The 26063-nt window shown below is 34.2% G+C and overlaps 1 protein-coding gene and 1 pseudogene across 2 annotated transcripts; one reads left to right on the top strand and one right to left on the bottom strand.

Annotated features, from left to right (window-relative positions):
• The first annotated feature begins 10413 nt into the window (after positions 1-10413).
• LOC111913090 (disease resistance protein Roq1) lies at positions 10414-20931 on the top strand. 2 transcript variants are annotated; one of them, XM_023908819.3, is made up of 5 exons: positions 10414-11159; positions 17179-18280; positions 18367-18597; positions 19409-20110; positions 20244-20415. In XM_023908819.3, exons 1-5 carry the CDS (start codon positions 10564-10566, stop codon positions 20271-20273), a joined length of 2661 nt encoding a protein of 886 aa, XP_023764587.1. In that variant the 5' UTR covers positions 10414-10563; the 3' UTR covers positions 20274-20415. The 2 variants fall into 2 exon arrangements, with proteins under 2 accessions (XP_023764587.1, XP_023764586.1); XM_023908818.3 differs by having other exon boundaries at positions 10419-11159; positions 20204-20931.
• Positions 20932-21408: 477 nt separating this feature from the next.
• LOC111913081 (uncharacterized) lies at positions 21409-25776 on the bottom strand (annotated as a pseudogene).
• Positions 25777-26063: the final 287 nt, after the last annotated feature.

Raw genomic sequence — 26063 nt, 5'->3', positions numbered from 1 at the left:
CGTTTCAACACTTTATCTAAGTAGGTACTTTGACTAAGTCTTATTAGTCTCTTACTCCTATTTCTCAATATCCTTATCCCTAGAATATAAGTAGCTTCTTCGAGGTCCTTCATAGCGAAACACTTCCCAAGCCAAGACTTAACCACCTGCAAGGTTGAGATGTCGTTTCCTATGAGCAGTATGTCATCCACATACATTACCATGAAGCTAACTATACTCCCACTAGCTTTGACATATACGCATGACTCATCCTCGCTTCTCAAGAAACCAAACTCTTTGACTTTCTCCTCGAAACAAAGATTCCATCTGTTAGATGCTTGTTTCAATCCATAGATGGATTTCTCAAGCTTACACACTCTATTAGGGTGCTTCGCATCAACAAAACCCTCTGATTGACTCATGTAAACATCCTCAACCAACTTCCCATTAAGGAAAGTGGTTTTGACATCCATCTACCATATTTCATAATCATGAAACGCAACTATGGCTAGCATAACCCTTATAGATTTGATTTTCGCAACTGGTGAGAAGGTCTCATCATAGTCAACTCCAGGAGTTTGAGTAAATCCCTTCGCAACCAATTGCGTCTTATACGTGTGTACCTTCCCATCCATGTCGGTCTTCTTCTTGAAGATCCATTTGCACCCGACCGTCTTACGATCTGGTACATTGTCAACCAAGTTCCAAACTTGATTGTCATACATGGACTGAATCTCGTTGTCCATTGCCTCTTTCTATTTCGTAGACTTCGGGCCTGCCATGGCTTCCCTGTAGTTGTTAGGTTCATCCAAATTTATCAACATGTTATCACTGATAAACGTATCACCCTCAGTTGTTATATGGAAACCATACAACACATGTGGAACACTAAGCCTACTAGAACGTCTAAGAGGTAAGGATTCATCAACTGGTTCAACAGGAGTTTCCTCCTTGGGTTGATCGCTAGTGTTAGAGGTTCCTTCATCACTTGACTCTTGAAGCTCTTCAAGGTTAACTTACCTCCCACTGTCCTCCTGGAATATGATTTCTCTCTTGCGAAAGACCCCTCTCCTTGCAACAAAGACAACATTGTCACTCGGTCTATAGAAGAGATATCCAAAAGACTTCTGTGGATAGCCGATAAAAATACACTGCTCACTACGAGGTTTGAGCTTGTCGTGACTCTCTCGTCTTACAAAAGCTTCACAACCCAAACCTTGATATGTGCTAACGAGGGAACATTCCATGTCCACATCTCGTGAGGTGTTTTGGCAACCTTCTTAGTTAGGACCAGATTAAGGATATGGACGACAATATCTAAGGTATACCCCCATAATGAGATAGGTAACGAAGAATGACTCATCATGGAACGAACCATGTCCAACAAGGTTCGATTCCACCTCTCAACCACACCATTAAGTTGTGGTGTCCTAGGTGGTGTCAATTGTGAAACAATTCCATATTCCTTAAGATACTTGTGGAGCTCGATACTAAGATACTCACCACCTCGATCGGATCGTAGCATATTTATCTTCCTACCCAGCTGATTCTCCATTTCTTGTTTAAACTCTTTGAACTTTTTAAAGGTTTCTGACTTATGCTTGATTAAGTAGATATACCCATATCTGCTATAATCATCAGTGAAAATCACATAGAAGCAGCTCGCATCCCTTGTGGTGGATCTGAAGGTCCCACATACATCAGTATGTATGTGATCCAATAAACCCTCACCCCTCTCACAAGTACCAATGAAGGGTGACTTGGTCATCTTTCCAAGTAAACAAGACTCACACGTGTCATCTGATTTTAGGTCAAACGACTCCAACACTCCATCCTTTTGGAGTTGGGCTATGCGCTACTTGTTGACATGTCCAAGACGACAATGCCACAACCATGCTTTGTCCAAACCATTGGACGAATCGATGTGCCACACATTATTTCCTAAGTTGTCTACAACCATCACAATTTCATATATACCATTATAAGGCAATGCTTCAAAATAGAAAGTACCATTCAAGAAAGCATTAATAGAACCAATTTCATTATTAAATGAAAATCTAAAACCTTGTTTATACAAACCATGAAAAAGAAATAATGTTTCTCGCTATATCAGACGAGTAGCAACAATTATTCAACTCTAACCCTAACCCACTACTAAGCACTAAAGAATAAACTCCAATCTTGGTGACAGACGACGCTTTCCTATTCCCCATGACCAGGTTCATCTTCCCATGCTCCACATCCTTACTTCTTCTTAGACCCTGCAAATCAGAACAAATGTGAAAACCACATCCTGTATCAAGGACCTAAGAGCTAGCATGTGATGAGTTATTAGGTTGAATAGTGTAAATACTTGCGAAGGTGGGTTTATCTTCCCATCCTTGATGTCATGTAGATACTTCGGGCAACTTTGTTTCCAATTCCCTTTTTCATGGCAGTAGAAGCACTCTGCTTCCTTTGGGTTGGTAGATGGAGCAGCAGAACCACATTTGATTCCACTAGAATAGGATCCATCATGGGACTTTCCATTGTGGCTCTTAGAAGGAGCCTTCCTCTTCTTTCCTTTCCTTCGTCAAATTGCCAAGACTGTGGCAGAAACAGTAGGAATAGATACAACAGATTTGCCTTTCAAACTACTCTCAACAGTTCGCAGAAGGCCTTGAGGCTTGCTCAGAGTGACCTCCTACTTGTCCATATGATAGGTCATACGAAACTGATCATAACAAGGAGGTAAAGAGTGTAGAATAATATCTATGGCCAGCTCCTCGTCGAAGTTGACATTCAACTTTAGCAAGCGATCCACAAACCTTTGCATTTTCTACAAGTGGGTTGTGATGGATTCTCCATCCTTCATTTTGGTAGTAATCATCGAGGTGATGATCTCGTACCTCTCCTACCTATCACTTTGATGGTACTTTTCCATCAAATCTTGGTGCATTCCGTATGGATACTAGTCCTGGTAGGACTTTTAGAGTTCAACATTCATTGTCGCGAGCATGATACAATGTATCTTAGTCTCGTCCCTTTCATGAGCCTTGTAGGAAGCAATTTGCGCAGGAGTAGCAATATTATGGTCAATCTCCTTCAGCTCCTTATCGAGAACATACTCTTTGTCCTCGTAGTGAGTGACCATGTGAAAATTGCGAATCCGATCATTAAAATTGGATCCATCAAAGATCACTTTCCCACACAAGTTCATGAGTGAGAATGAGCCAAAAGGGTTTAAGTCAGTAGCGTTATTGTTTGGAGTAGACATGTGAAAAGAAAAAGAACAAAGTTTAGATTAGATAAGAATCCCCAATTAAACACCCAAATGAGAAATTAGGGATAGGACCCAACACAAATATTTACAATTCAGAAAAGGGATGTCGTAATCTAATTGCAAATAATTTGAAGGTAGGTAAATGACGATTTAACAATTTCCACCATGAAAAACACAAAAAGAATTTTAAGTTTTAAATGAATTAAAATTCCTATATTCTTTTGAGATTCATTGAACTTTTCAATGGCATGTTTAAATCTCGATTATGCCCTTCAAGTTTGTGACTGGGATGCCAACGATCACAAACAAGGTGTGAATAACCATGCAAATATGTTTGGTAGTCTCGATGTCATTTATCACCTAATCAATGTGTCGGTTAACCACACACGCTCCATTAATCTATGATAAACATCGAGCTACCCTTTGCCACCCTTGCTAGTCCCAAATTAGTGTGCCGGTTAGCCACACACGCTCCACTAACGACTTGGCAAGGTGAAAAGTGCAATTTCATGGATTAGCATACATTTTCATATTTTTCCTAAAGTAACTAAGATTGAGAATTTATAAAACCATTTAGTTACTTTATATAATAATTATACTTATTAATGAGGAATTATTTGTCCTATCCTACCCATTCGGCTAACGACCCTCCACCAATCAAGGAAGCAGTGGGTAAGAGTGGACACCCATTCAACAACCATTTTATAGGCAGATTCCTTATACCTCCCTTATAGATCGGTTTCGTGAATGAGACATACTAACGGTAACACTGACTCGTCTTATATATATATATATATATATATATATATATATATATATATATATATATATATATATATATATTATAATAGTATAAGGGTTGAATTTTAAACTTTTAAAACTCTAGCATTTAGAATTTATATATTTTAAAATTAAACGTTTTAATTAAAATTAAAATTCTAAAACTTGAGGGAAAATTTTGAAACTTTTCAAAATATCTTTTAGATCAAATTTGAAAAATAATTAAATATCGTATAATTAATATTTATCACATAATTTCACCTAATCTACTTTGAAGACAAGATAATTCAAATAAAAAGTACAAATAGTTAATCTTTATCATATAAACCAATAATTATCTTATTATTTGAAAATTATCTTCTAATTGGATGAGGATAATCATTGCCATATTGTAAAAATCGAAATTTTATCAGTAAAATAGTTTATGGTAATTATCCTAACCCAATTTTAGTTAAAATCCCAAAAAATCTGCCAACAGACCCGTAAACTCGTCGAGTCAAGCTTGACTCGTCGAGTTCTTCCTGCAGATTCAAAATTTTGACTTTTCCAACTTTGAACAATTAAGGACAACATCAAATACCATAGAAAAACGACCTAGGCTCTGATGTCGCTGATTAGTTTTGAGCATAACAACAATCCTATGGTGCACATGCAAACCCAAGCTTTGGATCTATTTTTCTAATTATACATGCAATAATCATCCAAAGCTTATAAACCCTAATCTAACATGCTATTTTAGAAATTGACATAATAAACAAGTTAGAATAATACCTTTGATTGTAGTTTGACGATCTTTAACCTTTGAGAACTTAGTATCACAAGTGTAATACCTCTAATCGATCACAAACACCAATATCAATGGAGGAATGTTAGAGAGAGGCTAAGGATACTAATTTTTGACTCTAAGATCCTTATAGGGTTCAAGTGGCCGAAAATATGATGCCCAAGGGTTCCTTATATAGCTGAGGTATTAGGGTTTCAGTCAAATACCTAATCTGGTTGCTTAAGCCCTAAGTAACCCATAAGACCCTTCCAGAACCCTTACCTTGGACGAATTCCTTATGGGCTATCCATAAGATTTCTTCCATCCCTTAACTTAGGGATCCATAGCCCATTTTGCAATTATCTTATAATTACAATATCAGTCCCCTTAATTTAATTAATATATTTTGACCACAAAATCAATTCTAAATTAATTCTTGACCAACATTAATTAAATAATATGATTTCTCTTTTAATATATTCTTCTTATAATATATTAATAAACCATAATTAACCTCTTTGTCCATTATTCATCCAGTCAAGTTGCTTTGGTGAAGGCAACCCAAAAGGAGCATGATACTATTAGGTCAAGTACATACCAATTATAGTTATGGGTTTAGACACCCAATCCAACATCTGTATCCTGATATATATAGGATGTTGCTATGCAGTAGTGATCTGTAGAACTATAGGTTTATCTATACTTGCTGGTTATCATCTAGTGAAGTGCCTTAGGGATTGTATGTAGTCATGTAGGATAGCTTGAGAACTCTTGATATAGGCTCTCTTGCCTGTTCCTTCTTTGGTTGTGGCTTTAGAGTAGGATCATCTATTTGGGTGACTATCTCACCTCTAGGTACTTATGGTTACACATCTCATGGAGGTTAACTAGTAGCGGGACTGTGTGTTGTGAGAGGACTAGTAGGCGGTACTGAGTTGTATGATTGTTGTTTAGATGTATTATGTGCCTACTTGATCCTGATTGTTTATATATATATATATATATATATATATATATATCGACATATGGTAGTAGTGGGTAGAGGTGGTACTGCTTTGTGTTGTAGTCCAAGACACCCGGTGCGGGCCGGCTGTAAGTCGTAGGCACGGAGGTTCAAGAAGAGCGGTTGGGTTGAGGCGATAGGCCAACAAACCTTGGTTATTTTACCCCGATGGCATATTGGACCCGTTGCATGTTGTCATTTCAATCTAAGGATAGATTGGGCCTGGGCATTCTAACTGGAAGGTTATGTGTCGTTATGCATGGTTGTATGTTTACTATATTAGGTATTTAGGGGAAAATTACTAAGCTTTATGCTTACCCAGTTGTTTATTGTTTCATGTATCATCGACAAGGTTCTGAAACGCTCGTCATGGCTCCGCAATGGCGCGCCACGGCTCCAAGGCTTGCACCTGCCGCCAAGCTTTGCCAAAAAGCCACATTAACTCATATATGTATATAAAAATGAATAATAGTTGAAAATACATCTAAAATATTAACTATATAGAAAATTGCCACCTTAAGTCACACCTTACGAACATCATGACTCGCCAAGGCTCGGAAAAGCTTGAGGCTTGACATTGCCACCAAGTCACGCCTTACGTTATTTAGAACCTTGATCATCAGTCATCATGGGAAGGCGAACAAGTGATTGTACACATTCACCAACAACAATGAAGATTCTGCACCTTAATATTACTCTGATTTTCTCTAATAAATGTATTTAAAATAACCAGTTCTCTTCATAACGGATTTATAATTAGGATGCTTTACTTAAATAAAAATGAAAATTTTTCGTTGTGAAATTGGGACGTTACAATTAGGGATGAAAAAAAAACCCATACTCGATGGAGAACCTAAAACTCACACTTGTTTTGACTGAAGAATCCCCAAGTTAATCGCGGACAGGGAATCCTCGAATAAAAAAGTAGGGATGGTGATGACATACCCATAGTCTCTGACCCTAGTATATATTAATATATACAAATAATATAAAATATATATTTATAGTATATTTATAATACTTAAAACTTGATCAAAGTAAGTCAACTTAATAGTAATTACTTGGTTGAAATTTTATTTTTCCTTTTTCTTTTATTTAATTTAACCTCGTGTATACATTTTTTTCCTCCTTGGTTTATCTATTCACTAAATATCAATCTAATATATATATATATATATATATATATATATATATATATATATATATATATATATATATATATATATATATATATATATATATATTTATTTATATATTTGATTTTCATGTATTTATTTAAATTTGGTAGAAAAAATGTTTATAGTTTTTATGAAAATTTTGAATATTTTTATGTTTTTTAAAATCTTTAAACTTATGCTAGTAAAATTGAAATTTAAAGTTTTTTCTTTGCGTAAAAGTTTTCATATTAAAAGAGAAAAAAATTCTCGATTTCCTGTTGGGATCCCTAATCCCTATTGGCGGTGATATGAAGATTCATTTATATTCAATAATTACGTGTAAAACCCGTGTAATACATGTGTTAATTAAAAAAATTATTAAATATCAAAATATAAAAAATAAATATTTTTTAAAATAAAATTTTATAATAAGGAATGAAAACATATTAATTTCAATTTATTATCACATTTATTACATTTAATACTTTACATATATACACATAAGTATTATGTGACTTTAATTTTAAAAATTGAAAATTCTAGAAATTGACATTTGGATTTTATTTTATTTTAAAAATATCACAAAATGACAAGTGTCAAAATTTATGAGAGATTGAAATGTGAAAAAATTGATCTTCATTTATTATAGTAGATTAGGTGTGAGACCCGTATAATACACGAGTTGATTTAAAAAAATTAAAAATTAAAATGTAAACAATTTTTTTTTAATGTATAATTTTAAAATAAAAAAAAGAAACGTATTTATTACAATTTAATATATATATATATATATATATATATATATATATATATATATATATATATATATTTAATACTTTACATATATAAGTATGTGAGTTTAATTTTAAAAATTGAAACAAACCAAAAATTGACAAGTGGATAATATTTATTTCAAAAATACTACAAAATGATAAGTATCAAAACTCATGAGAGATTACCATATAACAAAAAAAAGAAAACATTTATTTATTAAAGGGGATTGGGATGATAATATCGGAAAAGGATTCACAGATGGTGGATGGCGTTCGGAATTCTGGATGTTCTCTGCCCTCTCCATCTCTAATAAGGATGTATTATTTACTAGGTGTGAAACCCGTATATTATACGGGTTAATTAAAACATAATGTTAAATAAGAGCGATTAAATGAGAAGTTTATTTGAATTTGAAATATGAAATAAGTGAAAATTATGAAAAAAAAACATGCAAAAAATAAATTAATTAAAATTATGTGTTTAGTTGTTAGATCCGTATACTAAATGAGTTATTATAAATAAAATGTTAAATACAATGGTTTAAAGTGTAAATTTATTTGAAATTGTGAAACCCGTATATTATACGGGTTAATTAAAACATAATATTAAATAAGAGCGATTAAATGAGAAGTTTATTTGAATTTGAAATATGAAATAAGTGAAAATTATGAAAAAAAAAAAAACATGCAAAAAATAAATTAATTAAAATTATGTGTTTAATTGTTAGATCCATATACTAAATGAGTTATTATAAATAAAATGTTAAATACAATGGTTTAAAGTGTAAATTTATTTGAAATTGAAATTGAAATTGAAATTTCAAATTTCAAAATTGAAATTAATAGTTATTATAGTAGGTTTAATTTATGGAAATTAAATTAATGATATAATGGAAATGAATAATGATGTAATTGACAAGTGGAAAATAAATATATTTCAAAATTATAACAAAATAACATGTGGCAAATTAAATGAGAGAATGACAAGTGGCAATAACATTTTCATTTATTATGGTAGATTTCAAATAAATTAATAACAAATGGTGGATGGCGTCCGGAATTCTGGATGTTCTCTGCCCTCTCCATCTCTAATAAGGATGTATTATTTACTAGTTGTGAAACCCGTATATTATACGGGTTAATTAAAACATAATGTTAAATAAGAGCGATTAAATGAGAAGTTTATTTGAATTTGAAATATGAAATAAGTGAAAATTATGAAAAAAAAAACATGCAAAAAATAAATTAATTAAAATTATGTGTTTAGTTGTTAGATCCGTATACTAAATGAGTTATTATAAATAAAATGTTAAATACAATGGTTTAAAGTGTAAATTTATTTGAAATTGTGAAACCCGTATATTATACGGGTTAATTAAAACATAATGTTAAATAAGAGCGATTAAATGAAAAGTTTATTTGAATTTGAAATATAAAATAAGTGAAAATTATGAAAAAAAAAACATACAAAAAATAAATTAATTAAAATTATGTGTTTAATTGTTAGATCCATATACTAAATGAGTTATTATAAATAAAATGTTAAATACAATGGTTTAAAGTGTAAATTTATTTGAAATTGAAATTGAAATTAATAGTTATTATAGTAGGTTTAATTTGTGGAAATTAAATTAATGATATAATGGAAATGAATAATGATGTAATTGACAAGTGGAAAATAAATATATTTCAAAATTATAATAAAATAACATGTGGCAAATTAAATGAGAGAATCCAAGTGACAATAACATTTTTATTTATTATGGTAGATTTCAAATAAATTAATAACATTAGTTTTTACTTAATTTTTTTGTATAAACATGTATTATTGTTTAAATTATATATTAATTACATTTATAATAGATTTTGGGACCCGCCACCCTGTGGCACCCTCCCCTCCTCTCCGTCTTCCTCACACGCTGGTAGAACTCTTACCATCGTCTTCACCAACCACCTTCCCTTCTCCCTTTCCCTTTCTTCCACGTCCCCACCGGTGATGCCCCACCCACCCACCTAGCAGTGGTTCTTGGTGGGTCAAGTTACTTAAAATCCCCGATTTCTGTTTCTGTTATCGATTCGAAAACAAACTTAGCTACGAAAACCCTAAATTGAGATACAGAGAAGTCACCACTCTACAATTACTCCATGGGCTTCCAATCCGGATCTCTATGCTCTGATTATTTATCACTTCTTTCAAATCTGTCCCTATCTTTTTCTCTCTAATCCAATTCTGAAAGTGGAGGTTGAATCTAAACGGAAAACATCTCCCGTTAAATTTGAGAGGCACTCTTCGATCAACCGGAAAACATCTCCCGTTACTCTTGAGTCCTATTATTTATTGGCATTTGGGACTTAGTTGAACTTCTTAAATGTTGTCTTCTTTTATGATATTAGAATCTTAAATCTTTGCATTTGATCCGTTCAGGGGTTTTGGAAAACAGCTAAAACTAGTGAAGCATAATGCTTGACATCATACTATTGTGTTTTTTCTTCTTCTTCTGCCCACAATTGCAAGCTAATAAATTCAGGGACCAAATAGTGAAATAGGGATCAAAAGGTCAACCCTGTGAGTATGGACAAAAAATTGTACTAGTTTTCTTTCTATTATGTGACAAAATAATGTCCCATTCTATTTTCACAATAAAAAATTCCAAATTTAACAAAAAGCCTCCTTTATTTCCATTTCATGGTTTCAAATGAAAATGGTCCCATCCAGAAATTTCATCTGTATTTTCTTTAATAGACGTCATTGGAAATTTCTTGGAAACTCACTTCTCTTTATATAAAGCTCATTTCATTGAGGTGCTTAAACCACACACATTCTATCCCAACATATCCACGTATCAATGGCATCTTCATCATCATCATCATCATCTCAGCCATGGGAGTACCATGTTTTCCTTAGTTTTAGAGGAGAAGATACTCGTCAGAATCTTGTGGGCCATCTCTACAAAGCTCTTGTAGAAAAAGGGATCTACACTTACAAAGATGATGAAACACTTCCTCGTGGGGAATCAATCAGTCCAGCCCTTATGAAGGCTATTGAAGGATCACAACTTGCTGTCGTCGTATTCTCTAAAAATTATGCAGATTCATCGTGGTGTTTAGAGGAACTTTCACATATTATGGAATGCAAGGAAACGAGAGGCCAAATAGTTATGCCTATATTTTATGACGTGGATCCGTCTTATGTGCGAAATCAAAAAGAAAAATATGGAGAAGCATTTGCCAAACACGAGCTCAAGAACACTGACAAAATCAAATCTTTGGTTCAGGCAATTATAATTGACCCTTGTGGGTGGTTCTTTGCACCGTTTGAACGAAAAAGGGAATACGATGAAGAATATACCAAACAGCACTCAGAGAATAAGACAAAGGTTGAATCATGGAGAAAAGCAATCGTGGATACAAGTAACATATCTGGATGGTTTATTGCCAACAGGTAAATATCTTCTTTGTTTTTGCTCTTTTATGATTGTAAATATGTGTCTGCTGCAACACATTTATTCTGAACCGTATACTCATTTAAATGATAAGGCCAATTATTTTTGATTAAATGCATGCATGTTTGTAGAGAATAACTGCATATAGATGCAAAAAGGAAGTGTTAAACTTTTTTGCATTTTTGTTTTGTTCTATTTCATATTTTGGTTTCAAATCTATTTTCATTTTTATTTTTATTTTTGCTGCATTATAAATGGTAAAACGACAGTGGAATACACTGATTATCAGTTATGAATATACTGACTGATTGAATATATTTCATGATTCTCATTTAGGATTTAGGAATATTATCTATTATAAATTTTTTGGTATTTTCAAAGTTTTTTATGTTGTTTGGAAATAAGAAATTAGTAGGTGAAGACTTGTATTGGATTGAGCGTTTTAAAGATTATCTGAGGATTTCCTTTATCATGAAAGTTGGGATGATTATGATTTACATACATGTATAATATATTTGTAGTTATTTTCGCAACAATTATGTTGCAAAAATATATTTTTTGCACAATAGGGCCCTTTATTATCACGTTAAGGCTATACAAGTCTTCCATAGACACACATAGGGCCCGGCCTGCTATTCTAACTAAAATATTCGTGAAAACAGCATCGATTCATGCGCCGGTAACATCACCATAAATCAAGTTATATAATTTTATTTAAATTCTTTTTATTTATATATAAACTTAGAATTTGCTTCTCTTATTATATTTTGCACTTTTTTTTTTCTAGTTTTCCTTGTATTCTTTCCTTCAATACAATTCATAAAATTTAATAGGGGAAATTACATTTTAGCCCTGCTATGTTTTTGGAATTTGTGTAATCAGTTCCTAAACTTATTTCAGATAGATCAATCAGTCCATAAGCTTAGGGATTGATTAGACTAATTCTGAAACACTTTAGGGCTAAAATGTCATTTTCTCAATTTTATATGACTTTTCACTTTTGTGTTGAATGTATATATTTTGATAAAAAAAATCATCAGGATAAATATAATATCCCACATGCACAGGGATATAATTAAGTACTACATATAGAAGATTGTGAAATGTCTTCACAGCTCCATTATATATAATTTCTTATGCTAATGGGGTTTCATTAGCTCATAAGAATTTTAGATTCTTTTCTATAAGTCAAAGATAAGAATTAGTGGATCGTTTTCCTTCTCCAAATTAAAAGATATCCGAAATCATAGGATTATATATAAGCTCAAACTAAGTTTTATGATGGACTTCACTCAATTGTAATATTATGTTCATACTTACCATCACTGGCACTTAACGACAAGCCCACTATCTTTTGCATTTTCCTGCGCATGTATCTATTTGGTCTTTTTCATGAAAATTGTTAGAACTACTTATGATACTAACTTTACAAGTTCTATTTGAATGTGAAATGTAATTAAGAAATATTTAGGGGGCGTTTGGCTTAGCTTTTTAAACCCCAAAAGTCTTTTTTGTAAAAGTTACAAAAAGTCAGGATTTCTTGACTTTAAAAAGTTCTTTTTCCTTATGTAAAAACTTCAAAAGTAGCTTCTAAAAGTAGTTTGCCAAACATCTTTTGCTTTTTTTTCTTTTCCAAAAAGGACTTTTGGCTTTGAAAAGCTAAGTCAAACACCCCCTAGCACTCCTTTCCCTTATTTCATGGAACATGGAAGATTGGACCAGACCTTTTTTTGTCCATGTTAATAAGCCACCGAATGATTTTGTATTATTCTTAAGATTTGAAGATTACAATAGAGGTCCTATATATAAAACTAGATATTATACTTTAGTACCATCTAGAATAACATAAATAAAATATTGTTAAATATCTTAAATATATACTGTCTATTATCCCCTCGCAAATTGAGGGCAGGGAACGACCTTGGACCTTAGCATCAAAAATCTTTGAGATCGAAGTGGTTTCATAATCATATCGGCAACTTGATCATGTGTGGAAATAAATTGAACTAGCAACTTTCTTGAGCAACCTTTTCTCGTACAAAATGGTAGTCCACTTCTACATATTTTGTTCGTGCATGAAACACAGGATTGACGGAAAGATATGTGGCCCCCAAGTTATCACACAAAAGCATGAGAGAGACTTTAGATGTAATATCAAGCTCGTTTAGGAGAGCTTCTAGCCATGTTATCTCAGCAACTGTGTCGGCAAGTGCTTTATACTCAGATTTAGGGGAAGATCTAAAAAGTGTATGTTGTTTGCAAGCATTCCACGATATTAAGTTGGAACCCAAGTAGATGGCAAATCCCTCCATGAGAAACAATCTCAAGGCCCAAGAAATAGTGTAAGTTCCCTAGATCTTTGACAACAAACGTTGATCCTAATTTAGAGATAACACCTGTGATTGTTTGAGGATCATTCCCGGTAACGATAATATCATCCACGTAAACAAGAACATAGACTAAGGTACCCCTATTATTGAGGATGAACAATGAGGGATCGGTTTTAGAACCAACTAAACTGAGAGACTGTAAGGTTGTAGAGAGTCATTCAAACCACGCTCTCGGTGCCTGTTTTAATCCATACAAGGATTTATGGAGTAAACAAACATGATCAGGTCTTGATTTATCAACAAAGTCCAATGGTTGACGTAGATAAACCATTTCCTTGAGATCACCATGGAGAAAAGCGTTTTTTAACATCAAGTTGTCTGAGAGACCATTGATTTGTCACAGCAAGAGATAGAATAACACTGATTGTTGTTGCTTTGACAACGGGACTGAATGTCTCTTGGTAGTCAACACCCGGTTGTTGGTTGAAGCCTTTCTCGCCACAAGGCGGGCTTTGTAGCGAGTAACATTCCCATTCACATCCTTTTTGATCCTGTGAACCCACTTTGAATCAATGACATTAGTGTTTTTAGCAAATGGAACTAGGGACCAAGTTCCGTTTTTAGCAAGTGCATCAAACTTTTCGGTCATGGCTTGACGCCATATTGGGGATTTGTTAGCAACGGTAAAAGAGGATGGTTCAATAGAATCAGCAGGGCAATTGGAAGAGAAATAGGATGATGGGTCATATCTGGTGGTGGTTTTTGGGCTTTGGCGAAGGTTGGGAGGTCGGGTACGGGGCTGTGTGGGTAATGGTGAAGGTTGGGGCTGAAAATTGGGTGTAGGGGCAGCAGATATAGGCTGAGTTTGTGGGCTGTTAGAAGGCTGAAAAGAGGCAGCAGCGGGCGTAACTGGGGGTGCAGCGGGCTGAAAAGGAGCTGCAGTAATAGGTGGATCCGGGGTTGCATTTTGAGTGTCAGGAATGGGTTGAGGTTGTGGAAAGGAGGAGAAATAGGGAGGTTCTTTTTCAGTAGGTAAAGGCATAGGAGAAGGGGTAAAAGGGAAAATTTCTTCATTGAAACGAACATGTCACGCAATGTATACGTGATCAGTGGTTAGATCCAAACATTGGTAGCCATGATAACTAGACTATATCCCAAAAAGACACATGGGGTGGATCTAAAGTCCATTTTATGTCGGTTATATGGGTGAAGATACGGGAATCATTGACACCCGAAGATTTTAAGGAAAGAGTAATATGGGGTTTTATTGAAAAGATGCTCAAAAGGAGATTTGTTGGAGTAATTGCGAGAGGGCAAATAATTGATTAAGTAAACCGCCGTCTCGAATGCGAAGTCCCAAAAACGTGGAGGAGCATGTGAGTGAGCAAGGAGAGCAAGGCCCGTTTCTACCACATGTTGGTGATGTCGCTCAACAAGACCATTTTGGGCACTTGTGTGAGGGCAGGAGCGGCGATGGATTATAAGAGAAGTAAAGAAAGATGCAAGATTGCGAAATTCATCCCCCCCCCCCCCCCCCCCCCCCCCAATCGGTTTGAACTTGTTTATGTTTTGTTGTAAATTGTCTTTCAACCATGAGAACAAAGTTTTTTAAAAGTGATATAAGCATCTGATTTTTGAGCTAATGGGTAAAACCACATGTATTGTGAATGATGATCAATGCATAATAAAAAATATCGGTGACCACTAAAAGAAGTAGATAGGGCGGGGCCCCAAACATCACAATAAACTAAATCCAAAACATGATTACTATGATAATTTGAAAATGGCAATGACAATTTTGAGGATTTCCCCATTTGACAACTAGAACATAAAGAGGAAATTACATGTGAAGAAATAAGTAAAAGACTACGAGAAATAATTGATTGAAAAACACGAGCATAAAGGTGCCCAAGACGATGATGCCAAATGGTTGATGATGCTTTGGTGGCGGTGAAAGACATATGAGGAAGAGACTTCAATTTTGGTAGACACAACGAATATAGCCCTTGATTACTTGGTCTCGTGAGTAGGTTGGAACGTGTATACTTGTCCTTCACAACAAAAAATGACAAATGAAATTAAAAAAACACGTAATTATCTAAGCAAAATTGTTGATAAGATAAAAGGTTATTTTTTATTTCAAGGACATAAAGAACATTAGATAGATTAAAGGTTTTGTTGTGGGAGTATAGTTTAGGTGAACCAATGTGAAAATAGGGAGAAGATTACCGTCACCAACATAAAGAGAATTGTTGCCATTGTAAGCATCAGCATTGTCTAAAGCTGTGAAGTCGGGTGTAATGTGACTATTTGACCCAGTGTCGAGAAACGATGTTGAACCGGCAGTCGAGCCATTTTCTGAGAATGTTGCATAATTGGCTTGTGACACGTCACGTGCTGAAGCTGAAGTGGGTTGATTTGGGCATTGGGCTGGAATATGACCTATGCCACACCGGTTACAGTGGCCATACACCATATTCTGAGTTGAAGCCCAAACAAACTAAGGTTGACGAGTGTTACCACCGGAACTAGAAACGTGTAAATCATAACGATTTCGGTTGTAGTTGCCACAGGAGTTGCCACGATGCTGGCCCTGATAATTGTTTGAAGATCGGTTGGTATAAAAGGCATCGGGCTGATTGTTTGTAGCCACAATAGGGCTGATTTGGTAGCCAAGTTGGGCTGCCAGCTGCTGTAAAGTAGTTAATTGTTCTGGTGGGGAAACTGGGAGGCGTCAAACAGGTGGGACAGCAGGCGTGAAGGCCTGGGGGACTAATGGAAGTGATCGATTTATCATAAACTCATGATCACTTAATAACCCATGTTGTTCATGGAAGGTTATTGGAGGGAAACGAGCCAACAGATTTGACTTTAGTCCATTATATTCATCACTTAGCTCGGAGATAGCTAGCATGGTCAGGTCTTTGTCTTTTACGGGTTCTCCAATATTGGCTAAAGCGGTTGCATATTCGTGTGCTCGTGTGAGATGCGCGGATGATATTTCATCACCCTTCATATACATCTTCAAAAGTTGAGTCTTCAATGTGTATTCACGAGAAGAGTTGTTGGGGGCATAGGCTCTTTCAAGGGAGAGCCATAGATCCCGGGAAGTTGCACCTTGAACATGTTGATAGGAGGCTTCTGAAATAGTAGAGGAAAGAAGCATCCGCACGTGTGCATCATTGGTAATCCAATGAAGATAGCTAGGGTTACCGGTGGAGGCCATGTCAGTAGTTGCAGTTGTCTTTGATGGAGGACATTGGATGATACCATCTATATAACCGAATAGACAATTGGTGACCAAGAAGGGCTGAATCATTTTCTTCCAGAATCCGTAGTTGGTGGGTGAGAGTTTAAAGGCGAATTTATGAGTAGTTTTCTCAACATTGGTAAAGGATTGGATCATCTCCATTGAAGAATGATTGAAAGAAAGAAAAGAAAAAAATAAAAAATCGGTGATTTAGGGTTACAGAGGCTGTGGCGGCTCTGATTCCATAATAAGCTACCGAATAATTTTGTATTATTCTTAAGATTTGAAGATTACAATAGAGGTCCTATATATAAGACTAGATATTACACTTTAGTACCATCTAGAATAACATAAATAAAATATTGTTAAATATCTTAAATCTATATTGTCTATTACATGTCAACGTGTGTTGCTTATCCTTCTATATCTAATGTGCAGGGATCAGTCGAAGGCTGTTGAAGAAATTGTTGAGACAATTTCACAAAAGTTGCATCCAACATTAGTTGAGGATGACAACCTGATTGGAATGAAGGTTCGTATGCAAGATTTGATGTCAAAGTTGCAGATTGGGTTTGGTGGTAAGAGGATGATTGGAATATGGGGGGTTGGGGGTGGTGGCAAGACTACTCTTGCCTCTTCTATTTATGATGATATCTCTAGAAAGTTTGATGGTTGTTGCTATCTAAAAAATGTCCGGGAGGAATCCAGTAAAACGAACGGTTTGGAAAACTTGCAAGAAAAAATTCTTTGTGGTATTTTGAAACAAAATCAAGTGGGGGTAGGGAGAGTTGAAGAAGGAAGACGCATGATAAGGGATAGATTACAACATAAAAAGGTGTTGATTGTCCTTGATGATGTCAACGAGCTTGAGCAGCTAGAAGAGTTAGCTGGATCACATGATTGGTTCGGTGAAGGAAGCCGGATATTAATCACCACTAGAGATGAACATATATTAACTGGACACAAAGTAGATGTGATACACAATATTAGCTTGTTAAACGATGATGAGGCTATGAAGCTCTTTTGTAAGCATGCACCCCAGGGTTATAGACGTATAAAAGATTATGAGCAGCTTTCAAAAGATGTGGTTTCATATGCTTGTGGGCTCCCATTAGCACTTAGAGTTCTCGGTCGTTTTCTATGTGACAAAGAGACAAATGAGTGGAGGAGTGCTTTGGCTAGATTGAAAGAAATCCCAGAGACTGATATTTTGGAAAAGCTAAAACTCAGCTTTGATGTACTTACGCACCTAGAGAGAGAGTTGTTCTTGGACATTGCATGTTTCTTCAGAGGGGTGTATAAAGATGAACGTATAATGATGAAGCTTGATGCTCGTGGCTTTCACCCTGTTATAGGCATAAAGGTGTTGATACAAAAGGCCCTAATAACAATTTCAGATGGAAGGTTTGATATGCATGATCTGGTGCAAGAAATGGGACACTACATTGTTAGAGGGAAACACCCGAAGAATCCTGAAAAACATAGTAGAGTGTGGAAGGTGGAGGATGTTCTAAAAATATGTGCTATGGATGCAACAACGGTAATCGTTAAACTAGTTATTCATGATATATATGTATAATTAACCACTGAACTTGATCCTGAAACCATTTTGTTCATCTATTCCAGAACCTTGACAAGATCGAAGCTATAAATCTTTTGTATTTAAGGAGTGACGAATCACATGTTTATCATATCGTTGCAAACATGAAGAAACTTCGGTCGATTAGTTTGGAATACTATGAAGCATTGTTTGAGACTCCACTATTAATTATAATGCCAGGAAATTTTCCACCAAGGGAGCTTTGTTGTCTAACACTGAGGTTTCTCAATGCAAAACAACTTTGGGAGGGTTACAAGGTAATTCTTATTATTTAATGGATGAAAGCAAAGTGAATGACTAAAATTTTAATGTCTATCTAATGTGTCTGTCTGTCTAAGAAGCAAATGTGTCTATAAATGGCTGATTTTAATGTATCTCAGTAATCATAAAATGATAAGTTCTTATTAGGACGAATATATGATTTATTAAATGTTATTAGCTTTTGCTTATTTTTATGAAGTGACTATTAATAATTTTATTAGAAAGTTGGTGTTAATGTTATATACATATGATAGTTGGGAAGATTACTTATACATCGCATTATCCAACACTTGTCGGACATGCAGTATGCAACCGACTCATTTATAAAACCTTTATTAAATATACAATGCAAGCTCTCAACTATAAACATATAATTTCATATCTCCTTTGAGGTCCAAAACTAGGTCAGGATCAACAAGACCGAAAAAATACAACCAGGACCTAACAAACTAAACTGGACGCATATGCAACTATGTTTGGTCGGGTTTTGCTTCTTGATTTTGCTTATGTACTTATTTAAAGGTGGTAGTTTGTTTTGTTTTCAGTATTTATTTTTGCCAATATCGATTCATAATCTAGTCCATTCCGGTTGACAACTGGACCCATGTTTTTTAAACTTTAAAACATTAAAGTTGAAACCGAATCTGTTTAAATTATTTTATTTTTCGATTTTATTGTTCTAATTTTTTTTCATTTCACTTTTTTTTTTTATATTCGTTTAATTAAAGCTGAAACCGAAAATATACATATACCTATATTCCATGAACCGTTGGCAAAGTTTTGAGTTATGTGCACTTGTGTACACAGTATCTACCAAATTTGAGGATGATCAATCTTGAACACTTGCGGAACCTAATCAAGACACCTGATTTTAATGGGCTTCCGAACCTTGAAAGATTGATGGTTTATGATTCTCCGCTTTTAGAAGAGATTCATCCATCATTTGGACAGTCGGAAAACCTTGTTTGTGTAGAGATACGGAGTTGCGACAATCTTCAGATGCTTCCTCCCATTACCCAGATGAAGCATCTGGAGACTCTTGTACTCTCAGGATGCAGTACAGTTAATAATCTTTCAAAGATCCAACAAAATATGGAGAAGTTTGTACCTCAAAACATGAACTACATAGGGCTATGGTTTTCTAGTGAATGCTTAAGAAAGCTGGATCTCAGGTGGTTCAAATTGGCAGATGGAGTCATCGGATCTCCTGCTGTTTGGGAGTTACCCAACTTGCAAGAACTCAATCTAACAGGAAATAGTTTTGTACGTTTGAATTTTAGTCTCTTGCGAGTTCCTCAACTCCAATATCTCAACATATCACAATGCTATAACCTTGTAGAATTGTCGGATCTTCCATCAAGTATAGCTGTTGTTATAGCGGATGGTTGTAGGTCACTTGAAACCCTTGGAGACATTTCAAACTGCAAATGCTTGTGGAAAGTCTCACTTTCAGAGGAGAACAACCTTGGTCCACATTTTGGTGACATGTTACTAGACTCCATGCTCCAGGTTTGTCTTTTAATTTGAGTTTCATTCTCTATGTATATAAACCCTAACATAAGAAGAATAACATTAATCATAAACAAATGTGTACTGTGGCAGGGAAACGCCAAACACTACTTTATCAATATCACTATTTCAGACATTGACATTTGGATGGGGTTACCTGTAGTTTGGGTCGACTGGGTGAAGACTTATAATATGTTCCTTCCACATGATTGGTACAATCACTTTTCTGGGATTTTGATGTTCGTCAAATCTGAAGCCATCTATATGGAAATTAATATAAGTATGAAGCATGGCTTAGAAGAAGATTTTCAATCTCAGCTTTCAAAGGAGTCTAATGAAAGGCCTGATGCTCATTCTCGAGAGACATGTGTAGGATATGTTTCATTTCGTTCATTGAGGCACTCCGGATGCTTGGATTCAACATACAATACCATTTCGTTTTCCTTATGCAATGAGTATTTGTATGGATATGGGTGTCGGTTTAGGGCTATACTCGTTCCTAAAGATGATCCAATGCAAACAGCAGATTCATCAGAATTTTGGGATGCGGAGGAAGTTTATGAAAGAAGGGTATTTACCATCCAACATGATGCAAACTCCTCTATCGAGATTTTATGGAGACCTGTCTGCCATTTGTAAACCCATTCCCACATGTCTCTTGCCTAGTCACCAGTTCCTCATTACCACTCTCAACTTTTTATTTTGCATTAGGGCATCTACAATGCATTGAACTCCATAGAGTTGAATGGATTGCTACATCATTTTTCTACATTTCATACAAGTCAATCAATTTTTTCTTACAATGCATTGAACTCTACAAAGTTTAATAGAAAGTTACAAAAGGTATATATATATATATATATATATATATATATATATATATATATATATATATATATATATATATATATATATATATATATATACTAGGTTAAAACCCATGGAACCCACGAGTGCTATTTCTAAATTGAATTTAAAAATTAATTATTTAATAAAATAATATTTCAATAATTCTTATAACTTATAAATTGTAATATTGAATATTTCAATAAATTTTTTAATTTGTAAGTATTTAATTACAAAGTAAATGAGAAGTATTTAATTCGGAATGAAGATTTTTGAAAACTCTTTTTTTTTATGCATGATTCTTGTTGGACATATGCAGATGATGCATTACCAATGTGTGTAATGAAATTAACATAAAATACAACAATATGTAATTATAAAAAAATATAGTAATATGATGGATTAAGTGTGATTTGCTAAAATTGAATAAAACGACATTACAAAAAAGTTGGCTACAAATTTCGAAAAACTTCCTTATAAACAACATTGGAAGTTTTATTTGTGAGTTTGCTATCTTTATCTAAAATTAATAATTTTAATCCCTCTCTGCTCTGAACTCTAGATAAGGCAACATACAATTGTCCATGTGAAAAAACTGGATCTTTCAGAAACAAACCAACCTTTGATAACGATTGTCCTTGACTTTTATTAATAGTCATTGCAAAACATACGGCCAAAGGAAACTGTCTTCTTGTGAATTTGAAGGGAATCTTTTTTTCTGATGGAGTTGAAGACATTCTTGGAATAAAAGTCTGATTTCCAATATTAGTTCCAGTTATTATACGTGCCTCAATAACATGTTTGTCCAATGATAACACCTGTAGTCTTGTGCCATTACATAAGCCGTTTTCTGATCAATATTTCTCAGTAACATTACTGGAACACCAATTTTTAAAACTAACTTATGATTTGGTAAACCAGATACTTTGAGACCATTTAATACATCAGGAGAGTATAGATTTGCATCAAATTGATCATGTAGAAATTCGGATTCACATATGCTGTCTGAACTTAAATATTCAACTTCATCTCCTGGAAACTTCTTAAGCAAACGGTCGTTTATTTCCTGGACAACTTCATTTTTCGGAGCAAGTATCGCTCTTTCTTGGAAATAATTTATATCGCTATAGTTCTCTAAAATTGAAGGATATACAAACTCAATTAAGGAACCTATGGGATCATGTGAATCGTTAATGAGAATATCATCCGAAATATCGATAATCGTTTCACCGTCGTTCGGACCACCAAGTTTTCCTTCTCCTATATCCAACAACCAATTTGCAAAATCTCTTATTTTTCCTATATCTGATTGATCCCTTCCAACAGTTAGCCTCATGTTTTTTGTTAATCTATGGACTTTGCAATGTTCCCATAAATATGAAGAACTCAAAGAAGCATTTACAATGTTCTGTCTACTGCCACCCGGAACAACAAGTAGAATCTGTCTAAAATCTCCTCCAAAGACAATAACTTTCCCTCCAAATGGAATATTTGAGATTGTTGAATTTACGCACCTTAGTAAATCCTTAAAAGTTCGATCTAAAGCTTCAAATGCATGCTTATGGACCATAGGTGCTTCATCCCAAATTATTAAAGAGGTTTTTCTTATTAAGCTTGCCAACTCACCGTCTGGATTTATGTTACAAAAAGAATCCTCTGTAAGCTCAAATGGAATTATAAATCGAGAGTGTGCTGTTCTACCACCAGGCAATAATAAGGAAGCAATACCGCTTGAAGCAACATTTAATACAATATTTCCTTCAGATCTAATTGCTGCAGATATTGTTTTCCATAAAAAAGTTTTACCCGTTCCACCATAACCGTAAACAAAGAAGACACCTCCTTTATTTTCTTGAATAGCACTCATGATGTTTAGGAAAAATATTACGTTGCTCATTTGTTAATGCAAGAAACATACGATCATAGTCATTCTTTATCACGGGAACGTCGTAATCTAGCTCCTCGGTGATAAGCCGATTGTTTGAAGAAGAAACGGATTCAACATCTGGGTATGGCATGTTTTTGAAGTTTTTGAGTGTAGAGTTGTTTCGAAGTAAAATTTGTTGTATTTCAAACAAAGTTAAGTTCTTAAGTTCATTTACTCTGAGTGACAATTCTGCACGAAAATATTAAATAATTAATAAAATTTGTCGTCGATATTTAATAATTTTATTAATAATGATTTAATGGTTGTTGAATAATAAAAATAAATTAATTTAAAAAAAATAAGAAAAAATGTTATACCTGCAGACTTAAATCTTTGTCATTGTCTATATAGAATTCCATCTGCCAAATATTCCCATGTATTTTCCCAAACGACCTCTGGTTTTGACATACTATTACACATCAACAATGTAGCAAATAAAAAGCATAGATAAAAACCAGATCCAGAATTACTTGCTTCTTTAATTGCATCAATGTATTCCTTGTCATCATCTAATAGCCCGAGTGCATAACAAGCATCTCTAAAAGAAGAATGTGTTTGACCATTTACCTTGCGAATATCATCAAATGATGTTGGTCCTTTTACTTTATTTAAAAGAATCCTTAAGAAATATGTCTCACCTAGTTTAGGTGAAACAGAATGAATTCTACCGATGGCTTTTCCTACTTTCCTTCGCTTCCAAAACCGACCATTTAATATCCAAACAAACTTTGTAGGGAATTCAACATATGTGAGTTTTCATGCTTCACTGTCGATTGCATTACATTCCATCCAAGCTGTGAACTTTGAAGCCGCAACAGAAGGTTTGTCAAGAACATCATCAATATCATCGTCTTCACCATATACAATCTGTTGTTGATTAGGAAGATGAAAAGGCAGTCTGACAACAGAAGGATATCTGCAATGAACATCATATGTAAAAATTCGCCATGATGCTTCACATGCTGATAAATATCTACAATCGTAATATTCAACTATTTCATCGACCGCATCATTATTTTCACATTCATTGTTGGTTGGTACAACAACAACTGTAGCTCTATCAGGACCTTTATTTATGTATTTAAACAAATACTTTATAGAAGATCCCTGATTGCACCATTCAATATTAATATGTGCCTGATATCTTTTCAATAGATATTTGTTGTATGGAACAACATTTCTATTATCCAACCTTACACCTGATTTTTCTACAAAATGACCATCGTTTCTTCGCCTATATAACGGAAAACCATTCTGATCTACAGACGAATGATTACTGAATTGTTTTGGAAAGTTTTTAGAGCACCTTTTATCCACCATGCATGGACAATTCATATTTTCAGCTCCACATGGACCATGAACCATAAACTCATTTACAAGTGAATACAATTCAGGATCTTCGATTATGTCTGGTATCTCTGCTGAAATTATCGGATCGATAAGTTCAACAGTTGGTAGCTTGTTGTCAGAATGCATGAATAGACATATATGACTATGCGGCAAACCTCTTTTTTGGAATTCAATTGTATAAACATCTGTAAAAGAATTTGCCAAAAAAAAGTAAAATGTGATTAGATATTAAAACATATTTAAAATATAATAATACGTTCAATGTTTTATAAAAAATTTAAAAATATTGTTTTAATTACATGCTTGAACTTTGCCGAAAATTTGATTATCCCTGAAGTCTTTAATGAATGCATCAAGCTTGATCTTGAACAACCTACATAGTATATCAAGCCTGTCTTCTGGTTGAAGTGAAGTATCCTTAAGAAACCTTTTAATCTCAGGCCATTTGGGATTACACGTAAAGGTTATGAAGAAATCAGGATATCCAAACCATTTGCATAGTGACATGGCATCCAAATAGTTTTGCAGCATATAACATGAACCTCCGGTAAAGGATGAAGGTAATATGACACGTTGGCCGACATTCGAGATATCAGTCGTTCCTTGAGCTTTTTGGTTACGTAAATTTTCATAAGAATCACATCTAAGAACATGTTGTTGCCTACGTATGTAGTACATTCTCTCCGTTTCCATCATAGTGTAGGCATCTACCAGAAATTGTTGAAACAACCTTCTTGAATTAAGTATGAGAGAAAACGAATGATCTCTGTCTTGAATCCTATAAGCGAAATATTCTCTCATTGTACATTTCGCACACTTGCTGTTGTTCGTAAATGACACACCTCTATGAAGAATGTCAACACTATAACCATCATCCCCATATGGAAATAGCAATGGATATTGGAGAGGAAGATACGAAGGATGCAATTCACTGATACGTTGTAGACAACCATTTTTTGTTTGAACGACGATATCCCTCTTCTCGATTGAATCCGAAATGTCACCAATTATTAAAGCACCAACCTCAGAAGCAGTCGGTAGGTTATATGTTCTTCCATCTTGCTCCCTTCTCCCGATAAGTCGTAATTTCATATCAACTTCTGGATTTTTCTGAAAAGTATCTCTTACCATCCTATAAGATCTAACCAACACATTATTTGAATCCAACATCACCTTAATATCTTCAATAATATCACTATCAGTTGATGTTGATTGATCCTTTTCACCACTAAAACAAATATATTTATAAATAATATTAGTAATATATATATATATATATATATATATATATATATATATATATATATATATATATATATATTAATAATACTAAATTATGAATAAGAAGTTTGAGAAAATACCGAAAACATCTTTGTCTATTTGTAATTTCGTTGTCAGTGTCATAAATGTATAACTGAGAGAATTTTGGTTCCGATCCTTTTGCTGGCAAAAGACTTCCAATGCTATGATAATTTTGACCACCCAATCTGAAAATGTATGGAGCGTTTCCTCTATTGATTGAAGAATCAATTTTACCACCCATCGACGTGAAAGAAAACATTGAATTGTAACGTCGAATGTTTTTCATGAAATGTTTGCTTTTGAGTCCATATTTCGGAACATTCTTTCATAAGTCGGGGCTGCATTCTTTAAATCTGGAAGTTGAACTTTGCCGTAACCACAACATAATGAATAATCCGTGTTTCCCTTTTCTTTACCTCTAATGGATTCATTTCTCCATAACTTTGCACGACATGTTTGACATACAACAACTTGATCACCATGATCCAAATATTCTGTAAAATAAAAGCGTTGAATAAAATATCAATG

Source organism: Lactuca sativa, chromosome 8, assembly GCF_002870075.4.
Source record: "Lactuca sativa cultivar Salinas chromosome 8, Lsat_Salinas_v11, whole genome shotgun sequence".
NCBI lineage: Eukaryota > Viridiplantae > Streptophyta > Magnoliopsida > Asterales > Asteraceae > Lactuca > Lactuca sativa.
Note: the sequence above shows the minus strand (reverse complement) of the source record. Positions and strands in the feature narration are given on the sequence as shown.

What these genes read in the sequence shown, in the direction of transcription:
- LOC111913090 (XM_023908818.3), top strand. Translation starts at nt 10,564, where the DNA reads ATGGCATCTTCATCATCATCATCATCATCTCAGCCATGGGAGTACCAT. An exon ending in AACTTTGGGAGGGTTACAAG is followed by an intron (nt 18,598 to 19,408) that starts GTAATTCTTATT and finishes TTGTGTACACAG; the next exon opens with TATCTACCAAATTTGAGGAT. An exon ending in TACTAGACTCCATGCTCCAG is followed by an intron (nt 20,111 to 20,203) that starts GTTTGTCTTTTA and finishes GTACTGTGGCAG; the next exon opens with GGAAACGCCAAACACTACTT.